The following is a 14,434-nucleotide window of genomic DNA, read 5'->3' as shown; positions in this document are numbered from 1 at the left end:
GAGTGGAGCTCAGATAGTTTAATTGTATATAGAAAAAAAAATATTAAGATATTTTTATTACCAACACTCTAAAATATTTTAAAATAAAGTCCATCATCGGGGAAGTATAATTAAAAGAAAGGAATTTGACAACAGACAAGAGCATTGATTTATTTCCTAGTAGCATGATACAGATATTTAAATATAAGTAGGGTTGACATGAATGGTGACACAGAGTGGTACAGGAATTGTTTCAGAAGGAATCCCATGCAAGTTACCAAATAATCAATATCCATTTACATTTATTAATATCATTAGATATACAGTATAATAGGGTTGCAAGATTTTTATCAGCAAAACGCGGGACATCAAATTATGAAAGTAGCTGTTGGTTGAATTTGTATTATTTTATGTTGGATTTGCACAAAGCCAAAGTAATAAAAACTCAATATTAAATAAACAATGTTTTATTACTTACAAACTTGAAACCACAAAAACATTTTACAGGCATAATAAAGTATATTATCAAATGATGTAAATATGTATAAAAATAAACTGGTAAAATATCCCACGCTAAAATGTTACTTTAGAGACGACATTTTCAAAATAATATTGTAATTCTAATTTAGAACTTCTTTTCTTCCTTTTTTAGAAAATTTTCATAAAAAGCCAGGTCCTTCTCCAAAAACGGAATTGAATCTGTCATGAGATTCTCAAAACTTAAAAATTCATAAGCCGAGGGTTCTTCGTAAGATTCCCCTTTGAGATCGATCGCCACAGCTACAGAATGAGTGGGATCCAGCATTGTTTCTTCAAATGCCCAACCACGAATGAGTTCACCGTTCACCGTGAGATTGGTGTCAGTAACAAAGGAGCCGACATCCACACGAGGAGTCTTTACTGCAAAACTTATCTTTTGCAGATCAACTGTAATTCCGACTCCAATATTTTTAACATAGCTTTCTTTCAAACACCAGTGTCTGTAAAACGCAGTGAGTTGATGCTGTTGAGAGTTAGAAGAGATATTCTCCCATTCTGACATTGAAAATTGTCTTTTCATCAATCTGAAGAACTCCTGGCAAGAAGTGTTAGGAAGACGAACTGTGCTCATCACGTCGATGCCGACACGGCTTTTACCCAAGTGTCCTGCGAGCACTACGAAGTTCCCTTGATGGGAAATGTTAAAATCAACTTCAGGATGTTCGCCTTGAAGGAATGGTTTACCGCTCTTGTCTCTAGAGAAGATGACCTCCGAATAAGGTAAGTTGGTGGCTACGCTAACGAATTTTCTCATCATCAGTCGACCAATGAGAGAGGACATGAAGTCCTGTTTGTACACAAACTTGGAAACCCTAATTTTCTCTTCCGGTTGAATGCATGCCCCGGCAAGAAGAATATCTGCCTCTGAAGGCGACCAAGTATTTATATTGAAAGCCCATCTGAATGTTCGCTTTTCAGCCATTTTTAAAATGCTCATTATAACACTGTACTATATTAGAACAAAATAAGTCTTTTGTTTATTCACGGGAAAGTATCACTACACGTTTTGGTTTGCACGTTAAAGTCCAGTCCACAACAGCTAATGATCACCTGCAACAATACGTCATTGTGATTTGTAACTTTTCAATATGATTCAATAATTGAAATAAAAATTTTGAACATTGAAAAGAACACATTTCAGATAATTAAAAGCTTTTGTGGACTGGATCTTTGCCTTTCGAAGTAATTTTAAAGATGCAAATTAATAATGATATGCTAAATAAATTAAAAAGAAATAACAAGACACAAAACCTAAAAACTTAAAAGATAGCGCATGCAACTATCGACAATCGGGCAGATAATACAAAAGCATCAAACTTTAAGGTTTAATAATAAAAACAGAAATGTAAAGTTCCCAATGCAATGTTATATAATAGAGTTTTCTGCAAACTGAAATCATGATTAATTTGATTGGATCTTACATTAAACTAAATCGATAAAAACAAAACATAATGTAAGAATTGTAAAATAAGATGTCAACCTCTAAGGCGTATAATAATGATGAGTTACAAGTGATGATTCACTGCATTATTAGAAAAGTTATGACAACATAACCAGAGTCATACGAAATCAACATAATTCCGAAAGAAGTAACTTAAATACTTCAAAATACTCACAACAAGGTCAACAATAAAGGATAATGTGAAAAGAAAATTCTTTACAGAGTATAAACAAAACTATACCAAAATATTGTTAGATTTTGAAGAATAAAATTTGGTAAATTTTGGATAGGGCCTGACACGCTTATTACGAATAATTTTTAGAAAAAAACTTTATATTCGCCTTAATTACTATAAAAGAAAACTTTTTGCATTTCGGGCGGCGGAAAATTATGCATTTTGATTTTCAATTGCATAAAACCAAAATTCACTTCGCGAATCGATGTGGCGACAACGCGACGCCATTAGGAACGCACTGTTATGTTGGTATCACTGATGCATTAACAAGAGCTAAATACGACCGTTGCTATCTTCGTGGGATGCCGAGGTTTGTGTAATATGGTTTGTGATACAAAGGAAAGTGCCCCTTAATAACGCCTGCTCGCGTCAAGGCAAGAAAAACATCCCAGTTTTCAACTAGTTTACCGGCTACGCTAGGTTTGTGTAACATGGTTTGTGATACAAATCAATGTATCAGGGATACCAACATAACAGTGACGTACCTAATGGCAGCTGATTGCCGCCGCATCGATTCGCGAAGTGAATTTTGGTTAACGCAATTGAAAATTTAAATTCATAATTTTCCGCCGCCCGAAATGCAAAAAGTTTTCTTTGACAGTAATTAAGGCGAATATAAAGTTTTTTTCTAAAAAATATTCGTAATAAGCGTGTCAGGCCCTATCCAAAAATTACCTAAAATTTGCCATGAAATACAAAACTTACCATCTAATATAGCATTCTTAGGTCCTCTTTCGTTCATAGACGATGTAGCTGTGAGGACTGCCCTTTCCAAGAGGGGTGTGTTGCATTCATAATCGTCATAATATCTCCCATGATATTCTAAAAACAAAACGAAATATTTTATCAATTTTCTCATAACCTTTAAAATAAAAACATGTTTCTACTTTGATTCTGAGGCTCAAAGCATGTGTGTAGTTGACAAAACTATAACTATGTACATAAACAATATTAACAATAATAGTTATGGGTGTGTTAGTCCTATTGATTAAATATACTTTTGACATTACTCACGTGTAGCAATATTAGCTAATTAAACATTTATACACTAAATAATAAAATAATAAATCAATAAATGATGTAATGAATAACATATGTATCATAAATATTAAGAACTATCTGAATATTTTGAAACATAAAAATAACGACAACAAGTTTTGTACAAAACCGTTACACTATTTTAATGCACAAATAAGCAATTAAGTGCAGAATATGATAAGAAAGTTCAGAAAGTGACGTGAAAATATACGAGTTATCTATTTTTATACATTATTTTTACCTGAACTGCAACCTGATAATAATAAAGCAAAAAAGCATGCCGTTACACGCGAAGCACCCATCATGACATGACGCACAACGACAAATAATGACAGCGTTACGCCCAACCATAAACATTTACCCTTTTCTTTTTAGATGTAAGCAGTCGGAATGCGGAACTATTCGTAAGAGAAAAGAGGGGTAGAGGAATAATTTATTTTTGTATTAGGCAATTCACCCTAAAAAGAGTGCAAAAACATTTTTCAAAACAATTCTCTATTTGTAATATTATTTAAAATCAGACCAACGTATTGGAGAACGATAAATTATGTTGAATATAGAGTTTAGAATTTGGTCACTGCATTTTTTTATTTAAGTTTCACCATGAGTACACAAAAAACCTAAAATGATCATCCAAATAGTGCAATCTGATTTATTTATGTTACTAATTTGAATACCGGAAACTTAAAAGGCTATAAGTGCCAAAAACACCTATAACGATTTTATTTAAGAAATGGATAGCATGTGCCAAGGCCAATGTCCTACAGAAGGGTACAAGTGCAACAGATAACGTAAATAATTCTAAAAAAAATTGGAAGATGGCGTTGGTTGTAAGTACCGAACGTCATTTCCCCTTTAAAAGGGTCCAAGTGCCATCGCCAGTCAGACGCGTTAGTATCAAAATGGGTGACAACGAGCCGGTTTCTGCGCAAGGCGGTGGCATAAAAAGGCGTCAAAATGGTGAAAAAAGTGTTCAAGTGGCCAGAAAGAAGTTGAAGGATTCTGGACAAGAATATACTTCATCAAGTAGAAAGTTGATTCCTGCAAAACGACCGCCAAATCAAGAGGTTAGTACGTTGTTTTAATCTCCAACGGTTTTCTATGCTAGGTGACCAATCACTCTATAAGCGCTAGTGATGTGCTGACCTGTAATTTTTTGTCAATACCTATAAATTTACATAGAATATTTAAAAAATGTGTTATTAACTCATTATTTATAATAATACTATCCAAATTATGGATAGCACTGGCGTAAGATTTTGTTAAAGGGAATGCTTTGGTATTTTATCTGTTTTGCTTTCATTTACGTAATTTTTTTTTTTCAAGCGTATCTGCAAATGCCGCTACAAATGCAAAGAAATAGCTGCCGACCAAAAGCTGTCATTGTTCACGGATTTTTATGGCTTGTCGAATAATGAAAAGCAATCTTCTTTTCTCATGGGGCTTATTCAACTGACGGAAATTAAAAGGAGAAGGCACGGAACCTATGAATCTCCTGCATTAAGTAAGCGACAGTGCACGGCATATTACATGCTTCCAGATGGCAAGGGAAATGTTGTCAGCGTGTGCAAAGCAACATTCATGAATATTTTTTCCCTTTCTCCGAAAAAGATTCAGGTTCTCATTAATAAAAAAAACAAGGCCACACAACATTTACGGAATCAAGGGGAAATATTAGTAAAAAAAAAACGAATATATACCAATGAAGATGAGGATGACATTAAAAAACATGTAAATATGTTTCCCAGACTTGTAAGCCATTACGGTCGTGCAAGATCAGAGAAAGAGTATCTAAGTCCTGGTCTTAATAAACATCGGCTGTTCAAATCATTTCAAGCATCATTCCCGCAGTCAAATTTGCCTATAAATTCTATTCAAAAATTTTTGAGAAGGAATTTCCAAGCTTAAAATTTGGCCAGAAACGAACTGATACGTGTGCAACTTGTGACCTCTATGTTGCTAAAATAAATGCTGATCCTTCTAATAAAGCAACATTTAAAAACCAACTGGAGCTTCACCATCGAAAAGCCGAAAAAGCTACAAAACAGATGTCACTTGACATTAAAAAATCTCAAATTCCGAGTAGCAATACATGCACTGCCGCCATGGACTTGCAACAGGTTTTATTGACGCCATCTTTAACGCATGGGCCCATGTATTACTCTCGACAATTGTCAAATTTTAACTTGGGTGTGCACATTGAAAATACTGGTGATGGGTATATGCACATGTGGCATGAAGCCATAACAGGAAGAGGGGGAAATGAGATAGCATCATGCATTTATAAAAAAATTTCCAATAACTTCTTACGAAAGGAGAATCTAATCATGTGGAGTGATAATTGCAGTGGGCAAAATAAAAATAAAATGATGATATTCTTATGGGCCTATCTTGTATATAAAGGAGTTTTTAATACGATAGAACATAAATTTTTAATGAGCGGGCACTCATTCCTCAGCTGCGACAGAGACTTTGCTCTAATTGAAAAAAGGAAACGAGTGACAAATTCCATGGTTCCTGCAGATCTTATAGATATGGTGCAAAGTACTCGTCACAAGCAGCCTTTCCACGTCATTTCAATGAAAACAGATGATTTCTTGGATTTCAAATTGGCCGCCGAAACATTTTTAAACACCACCACCATGCAGCTAACGAAGGCTCATCGCTTGAAATTTGTAAGCGACAACCCTTTTGTTGTCAAAATAAAGGAGACGCACAATAGCGATGTGTAGGTTCAGCCGGATTGAGTCCTTGAGCCCGAGTCCTTTGCGGGAAGCGGGTCCTACTCCCACTCCTTTTCGTAATCAACCACTCCCAGAGAACTCGGTCTGGGACTCGGACCCGAATGCCTCCAATCAACGACTCCCAGAGAACCCGGACCCGAGAATGCCTCTAAGGACTTGGACTCGGACCCGAATGCCTCTAATCAACAACTCCCAGAAAACTCGGACTCGGGGTCTCGAACCCGAATGCCTCCCTCCACCACCGGCCTCGCGAGTCCTGCAGTGAGTGGTAAGTTCTGGTGGTGAAGACATCTTCTGTTTACCTGCTTTACAGTAAGTGGATGTTTTGTTTATTGTTTAATATCTAGTACTTATTGGAGTTATTTGGGGTTATGAGTTGCTTTTCTAAACCGATGAGCTAATTAGTTAAATAATAGTATCGACTGACATGTACTAATAAATCAATAATAGCAATAAATTATTTGAGTGATGTAAAAAAAAATAAGTTAAGTAATATTTAATTTAATTAGGTGTATAAAAATTAGGCTGTGACTGGGGTTTTCACTTTAAAAAAAATTGATTCTTACCCTAGTATTGTCGATAGTTTTATCAATCAATTCTGTTTCAGCAATCAATTCTGCCATTCGATACAATTAACAGCATTCCTCAAAATATTAGTATTGAAACAATAAGAAATGATTATTGCGGCTTATAGCCAATGAATTCACCTAGATTTTACCATTTTTCCAATATTTTTAGACTCACTAAGTACTCTAGGATGTACCTAGAGGTGCTACTAAGATATTGCAATACTTGCAAAAATTTGACGAAAAGCGCTCCAGTGGATGTTTTTATTTATCTTCTAAAAAACACAAGCCACTAAGGCCACAAGGCATTTTGAGATATTGCCGATTAGTTTAACGGTTTTTATGTAAAATCTCAATGATTTATCGCAATTCTTTGATGTTTTATATTTTTATTTTAGCCCCTCATATTTGTAGGCGCTAGGTACCTACTGTAAGTAAAAATTATTGTTTTATTTTAAAGTTTTATTTTAATTATCGTTCACTATTTTTATTTTTTGTGTTATTAAAAATACAAATTTCAGTGGTGTCTGTCTGTGTATCCGTAACTCTGGTTCAATGAACTCTAGAATATGGATTTGCTTTGATTTTAAAAATTGGAACTGATTGTCAACTGGTATTGGAAAGATTCAGACAAGCGATAAATTAGGTACCAAGATTATTTTATTCAATAATTGTTTATTTAAAATGGCTATCTTTTGTTAAAATTTTTTAGCTATGTCGTAATAGTGTTCATTCGAAAGGCAAATTTCTGGCAAATGTTTATTTTTTGATCCTGAGACATATATATGTATATATTTGTGAAACCAAAAGGAAAAATATACAAATCAAGTATATAATATACACAAATCCTACAATAATATATTGAACAAAGTGTGTATGTATTGTAAAAGTAAAAAAAAATGGACTGGAATAAATAGATATTAAAACATGTTGTTAATTGTTAAAATTTTAATAGTTCAATGCTGTACCTAACTACTTCCTGACTTTGTTTTTAAAAAATCTCGCCTTTACTGAGTTTCATTTGATAGAGGCTTCGACCAAGTACCTTTATCTATATCGATGGACAGAGATTATGAAAACGACAAATTCTCAACGACAACCGAAATTTATGTTACTACATTTGATTTATTACTGCTTACGCGTGTGCTAAAATTATCATCTGGAACTTGGAACCTAATACTACATCCGTTACGGCCTCGCATTAGCCGTAGCCCAATCAGCTGGAACACGACAAGACACGAATGGATTTCGTTGAACTTCGCCAAAATGTAAACTGCACAACTCGCGACTCGGGTGCGATGGGTGACGGGATTGACTCCGTGTTCTCGTGTGGGTCCGAGTTCTTGTGCGGGTCCTTGTCCTGCTACGGGTCCGAGTTCTTTCGCGGGTTCTATCCGAGTCCGAGTGCCGAGTCCTTGGCCGGACCCGTGCGTCCCGGTAGTCGCCCAGTACCCAGTCCGCACCCAAGAACTCGGACCCGGGACCCACTCCAAGAACTCGAGTTCTTTTAAAAGGAAGCAGTCCTCGGATGCCTCCGGAAAAATGCAGAACTCACCCACCTCTAACGCACAACACTTTGGAGCCCTGGAAAATCGTAAAATTATTGAAAAAAAAACAAAAAATTATCCGATTTAAATAACTATTCCATACCAGTGCTGAATTGCAGAAGCAGAATAACGGAAGAAAAGAAAAAAGACCTAACCAATTTAATTCCTTACTTACACGCGCAGGAACACAAAAATTTTTAAAACAACATTTTATAATTTTTATGTCTTATAAATTGATTTTCATACCTTGCTTGTATGCGCAGGAACACAAAAATGTGTACAACATTTTATTATTTTTATGTCTATTGAAATTATATCTTACTTGCAAGCGCAGGAGCACAAAAAAATTCACAACATTCTATATTTTTTATGTCTTTTATATCTAATTTAATGCTTAACAAGAGCATACATACAATTTTTTTTTTAACATTTCGTAATATTTATTTTTTTATTCATGTTAAACATCATCCCATTGGGATGATCCCATCCCTATTGGAGATGGATAAAGCAGTTGGTATATTGTTTTATTGTCACTATGGCACTAAAGCCCTTTATTGCTTCAGAGAGCATGGCACTTGGGCCCTATTAAAGGAAACTACGCACGGCACATGAGACTTTCTCTAAAATGATTATTTTATTTGATTTTTTACTTACTTTAATATGTCTTTTCATAATATTTTTTATAAACTGCATTAAGATTTGTTCATTTGTTGATTTCACACAAAAATAAAATAATGTTTTCTTTGAATTTTTGAGTGTATTTTTAAATTCCCGTCTACCTCCTTTTCTTGTCAATGGTACTTATACCCTTTTAAGTTTCCGGTATTCGAAATAAATTTAAATTTAAATTAAATTTAAATTTAATAAATTTAAATTCGGTATAAATTTTATATTTATGTTAATGTACTATTCATTTTTATTATTACATTTGTTTACAGACTATTATCCTATTTGTTTACTAGACTACTACTACTACCTACTTGTTTACTTTATCATTATTTGTTTACTAGACTATTATTATAATAATAAAGCATATAATATGAACTGAAAAACAAAAACAACAAGATAATGGTAGGTACTAAGCTACACATTATCTACACCCATCTACACCTGAATAAATTTATATAAATAGCTATAACTGGAGTAGGGTAAGAATCCGAGGGTAAAAAATGATTTTTTGCCCCCAGGATCACCGACACGAACAGTCTATTAATTCGGTACCTTCAAAAGCGAGGGACTCAAAAAAGTTCCCCAGCGTTGACAAATATTTTCTAGTCACACGGCAAGACCTTCAAAAATCTTCTACCTACACTCCAGGACAAGGCCCTTCAAGGCTTGAATAGACCCCGCAAATCCCTATATATATATAAAAGTATAAATATTTATATGTATATATAAACGTTTTCAACTAGCAATAATGGCACCTCGGATAAACCTCATTAGTTACGATATCGCCACTGCGTAAATATATATATATATATATATATATATATATATATATATATATATATATATATATATATATATATATACAGGGTGTATCGGCACGTACCCGACAAACTTTAACCAGCTATTCCTTAGCATATTTGGAGTAAAAAATCTTATGTGCACTTTGCTGTCCGGTAACGTTTTTTTTTAATAAAAAATTTATTATTCATATTTTCACCACATGTCACCACTGTTTTATCCTTTGATAAAGTTTGAAAACCCATCTGGCAAATATTTTATTCGAATTCCGTTGAATAATGCACGTGTGTACCTATATTGGCGCACGTTTACAGTCACAACGAAATAGCACGGCACCATTCGTCTCATTTTTAACTATTATTATTTAGTGTGTGCGAAAGAGCAAAGACGCTTTTTGACACACTTGCTTATAACAGCTGTTTAACACGAAACGCAATGCCAATGACAGTGATGTAGTGTGGAAATTTTAAATTTTTTTGTTTTTAATTGAAAAAAAAATGCTACCGGACAGCAAAGTGCCCATAACATTTTTTACTCCAAATGTGCTAAGGAATAGCTGGTTAAAGTTTGTCGGGTTAGTGCCGATACACCCTGTATATATATATATATATATATATATATATATATATATATGTGTCGGTAATATTATGATTTCTGAGCAATGTTTTGATAAAATACGTGATTCATGCAATATCATAAGTTTTTCTAGTTAATGTGTAATCCAACTCTAATAAATATGAGTCAGAAGTGGTTAAATGATTTTTTATTTTATTTCAATTAAATGTGTACAAGTGTCATTATGTTTTGTCAGGTTGATATTAATTCCTAGCTAGGCAGATTGCCTGTTCTAAGGAACCAAATGCTATTAAAAATGCCAAATGAATTATGGCGTAAAAATATTTTTTTATTAAAACTATCCACTAAGTTTTTACTAGGTATGTCATTAATTAGTAACCACGAATAAGTTTTAGTGTTCGTAAAATACCTGATTTTTTTCTCACCGATCCCCATATCGGGACCCATATCAAAATTTTGCTTTATACGATCGTTATTTTCATACTTACGATATCATTTGGATAGTTGCCAATAGAGAAGAAATATTATTTTGAGATGGTACTAAATCGTCAACAGCTTTCACAAACCTGTCCTTATTAATTAATTCAAAAGTATGTTAGAATATGAAGTAAACACACATGGATATGCTTTATTCTGTGAGTTTAAGGCGGTGTCTAGTAATTTATCAATTCGAAATAATGAAAATATTATTAAGCAATACGGTAAATATGATGTTCTTAGCCGGAAAAAAAAATATTATTTATTTTTATTATTAATACAGACTTAGCATTTATCAAAATTAAATCAGAAATATGACCTTTTTATGGCCGTCCTTTCGTATTGTTCAAAAAATATTTTAAATTTTGAATATCCTCAAAAAATACCTTGAAGGTTTTTCTTCAAGACTTCGTTCAGAAATAAAAAAAAAATAAAAAAAATAAGGTTGTGGTATAATTATTTCCTAGGCACTATCTTTAATGTTTTTGTAAATGCGGTTTACTAAACTTTGGTTAAATTTATTCTAAAAAAAGGAACGAGGAATAGTTTCTATTATTTTTGTCCACTTTTTAAAATTATTTTCACATTTTTAAATTACCATTTGTTTAAGAGTTTCGAGTTTATTAAAATAATAAATTATTTTGCCGTAAAGTGGCGACATTAATTCTGCTACCACGGCAGAAATTAGAACTGAAGGCTTATTTTTAAATATGTCAACAGATGGCGTTAATCACGGAACGACCCTTGGAATTTTCAACAAAATCTTGCGTGTCATCAGTCAGCGAAGATAATACCTACTTGTATATACGAAGAAGTTTGCCAGTATTTTTTTATAAATTGACGAACGGTCTTGCTGTGCACGTGTTTATACATGTGTTAGTTTTAGACGTGGACATGCGCACACACACTTGTGTATATTATGTAAATATGTTTTGTCATTGATTTTGAGGACAGGCATCAGAGATGTTCATCGAGTTAGGTTGATACGATTCGTCTTCACATTTTTTTATTGTATAAGTAAAATAATATTACATTTATTGTGAGGTGTGCTTAGCTGATTCTTATTTGGTACATGCTATATACGTTCATAATTTTTATTTCAAATTTAATGTACTTTACATACGATTTTTATATATTGAAGTGAAACTTCTTTACGCGCGTTATGCATTTTCGAGGACCGGAGTAAAACCGACTCATGACCGTCAAGTGACTCAAGGCCGATAACGCGACTAATTACCCTCGCAGACGTGCGTGACAAGTTTTTTTAGTAAAAAACACAGCCGTAAGTGAGTTTTTCAAAATTTAAAATTGCGCGGGACAAGTCAATTGAGGAGTACACGTCGTATACGCGGTTCTCGTCGCGCAAGATACCTCTCTTCGCGGTCTAGAGGCAGAGAGTTCGACATTCGTTATGCAGGATCCGGGTTCGAATCCCATATTTTTATAATTTTTAATTTTTTTTATCACATGCTACTTATAAATATGTGAATTTATAAGTAGCAATTTAGTAGTAATTTATTTTTACTTGTGTCATGAAATTGTTTTTAATAAAGCATTACATATTATTTACTTGGGCACCGTTGTTTTCTTCTATGATCCTTATTAAAAAGCTAACAAAAAGCTTTTTTTTTGTTATCCTTCAAAACATGCATTTTTTACTCTTGAATAGTCTTCAAGCACGTTTTTTTTATTACGGTCAGAGCCTATTGATGTACCTACCTATTGTATTTTTTGTGTCAGCGCGGAGCCTTCTGCAGTGGGAAAGTGTTTTAAAAAATCAAATAACAACATACAATATAAGTCACTTATAATTAGTGACATCTTACGAATTTCAACAGAACTTTTTTAGTACAGAACTGTCTTTAAATGGCTAGTGAAACCGAGTTCCTCCGCTGGGGGGCATTGTTGTAGTTTCGTTCTGAACAGGGTACCTATTATACTTGGCCTTAAAGTACGTATGTAAAGTTCTCGTGTATGAATTCCTCAAAAGAAAAAGTTAAATCATCAAACAAACATGCAAAATTTACAATACCTTACAGTTATACACATTCACGACCAGTAATATAATAGAAAATACTAAAAAAATATATTAATATTTTAAATTTAAAAGTGAAAAAAATGCAACATTTTCATGTAAAATAGTTATTTAAAACATTGAGAGATGGCTGAAACAAAATGTCAATCATCAAATATATACACGAAATTCACAAAACCTAATAGCAATACACATTCACAGTCAGTAATAAATAGATATTGTAGTCTTTTTACTAATGTTTTTAATATAAAAATGAATAAACATGCAACATTGCAACAATGAGAGATGGCAGATGTCAAATAATGTCCGCCATCTTAAACTGTACGAAAATCGGTGATCCTAACACGCAGTACCAAACTAAAATAATAGAAAACGTCCCTTTTTTCATCCCGATTAGACAAACTGGATTAAAAAAGGTGTTATGTAAAACGGGTATAACATTCGCCTCGATTTCCCCATTAGCCGGGCATCGACAAAAAAATACAGAAATATTTCTAGTCTACGACTCAATGTTGTTTTGCGTCTATGGCTGGGCGCAGTGGAAATTTGTTGAAGTTGATTTATTATTATATTTTAATTAATTAATTGGCTGCTGTCGGACGATTCGTGCTGTGTATTTTAACCAATTAATTAAGTATTTTTGATACAGTATTGTAAGTGCACGATCGAGTTTGGTGTATAGTATGTTATTAGTAATAGTAAACCAACGAAAACAATCCTGTCACTAATTACACCTACAGATCGTAGAAAGTTATTGCCGTGTGACGTATATCAGGATACTATAATTTCTTAACATATTTTGTGCGTTTTCCGACGATAATTTATAATGTGCAATAAGTGGGCGAAACACTAAAGTTCTACGTCGTGTGGAAAGCTGGATAGGTTGAAGTTTGATATGAAATGTATGACCTTAAAATGTGAATGTTTTTATCGGATGTAGTTCGAATTTGGTGAATGAGGTCGGTTATAACAAAAGTCGGTGATTCCTGTCGGCAGCGAGCATGTGCGAAGATGTGCCAGTCCACTCCAGTCGATCTGGGGGCATCAGGACCAATTTGCACATTCAGCTCTCATCCCACCAGAGAAATCACAGTCTGGACTTCAGGTACCTACATTACGAACACGGCTTATTATTTCCTAATTGACTAGAGGATGTTTTGACAGAATTCATTAGCATGTTATTTTACTGTTTATTGTGCTACCGTTTATGAAAATATTGTTGAAATATGTTTGATGATTAAATCATCGACATCCTGTTTATTTGTGTATTGCTTTAATTTGTTAATCTACATCTTCATGCCACTTGTAGAATGATGTTTGAAGTTCTTTTGCGCTGTAGCTGTGTTTGTATTCTATAATGAGCAGATTCAGTTACTAGATTGTCAAATCTGTTCCGAGTTATTTTTGGGGATATTATGCCTTGCCCTTGATGGTACTTTAACCAGCCACTATACTAGTTGAATGTGTGTACAATCATTAAGCACAGGAAGAATGACACAATATTTAAACCAGAAGCGAACCATTATCATTATAACTCGGCCTAGTTTTTATAACCTTGTATCAGTTTCTTCAGATTTTATTTTTGTTTTCAATGTTTTGTCTGTACAATAACAATATTTGACATCTATCGGATATCCAAGTACATTTTTTGCACTTCAAAAGAGGCTCGGGTACCTAGCATTCATCGTGTATTTCAGGATACAGGGTCAGTAAAGGTTAAACAAGGTTTTAATTTTTTAGTTGTTATTATATAAATATTTAAATGAGTTAGAACGTTATTATACCTACC

General features: G+C 33.5%; 3 protein-coding genes and 1 non-coding gene across 6 annotated transcripts in view; 1 reads left to right on the top strand and 3 right to left on the bottom strand.

Moving 5' to 3' along the window:
• Positions 1–3,556, bottom strand: part of Nrx-IV (neurexin-4) — a 52,380-nt gene extending 48,824 nt beyond the window's left edge. For both annotated transcript variants that reach the window (XM_089632622.1, XM_089632623.1), the window contains exons 1-2: positions 3,475–3,556; positions 2,901–3,017 (exon numbers count right to left, since the gene is read on the bottom strand). In XM_089632622.1, coding sequence (XP_089488748.1) covers positions 2,901–3,017; positions 3,475–3,538 — 181 coding nt within the window. In that variant the 5' untranslated portion in view covers positions 3,539–3,556. The remainder of the gene's footprint in view (positions 1–2,900; positions 3,018–3,474) is intronic.
• On the bottom strand, positions 95–3,491 carry LOC149423267 (L-aminoadipate-semialdehyde dehydrogenase-phosphopantetheinyl transferase). Its single transcript, XM_089632630.1, has 3 exons — positions 3,475–3,491; positions 2,901–3,017; positions 95–1,569 (listed from the first exon to the last, which is right to left on the bottom strand). Exon 3 carries the CDS (start codon positions 1,454–1,456, stop codon positions 605–607), a length of 852 nt encoding a protein of 283 aa, XP_089488756.1. The 5' UTR covers positions 1,457–1,569; positions 2,901–3,017; positions 3,475–3,491; the 3' UTR covers positions 95–604.
• A 5,867-nt stretch (positions 3,557–9,423) lies between the features above and the next one.
• On the bottom strand, positions 9,424–9,559 carry LOC149423265 (U4 spliceosomal RNA). The gene has a single exon (XR_016302339.1). It is a non-coding gene; the product is annotated as a U4 spliceosomal RNA (small nuclear RNA).
• A 3,613-nt stretch (positions 9,560–13,172) lies between these two features.
• fwd (phosphatidylinositol 4-kinase beta fwd) overlaps positions 13,173–14,434 on the top strand; it is a 33,064-nt gene continuing 31,802 nt past the window's right edge. For both annotated transcript variants that reach the window (XM_089632633.1, XM_089632632.1), the window contains exon 1: positions 13,173–13,750. In XM_089632633.1, coding sequence (XP_089488759.1) covers positions 13,647–13,750 — 104 coding nt within the window. In that variant the 5' untranslated portion in view covers positions 13,173–13,646. The remainder of the gene's footprint in view (positions 13,751–14,434) is intronic.

Source organism: Hesperophylax consimilis, chromosome 6 (assembly GCF_061612785.1).
Source record: "Hesperophylax consimilis isolate HC1 chromosome 6, BYU_Hcon_1.0, whole genome shotgun sequence".
NCBI classification, from domain to species: Eukaryota; Metazoa; Arthropoda; class Insecta; order Trichoptera; family Limnephilidae; genus Hesperophylax; species Hesperophylax consimilis.
This window is presented reverse-complemented; position numbering and strand designations above follow the sequence as displayed.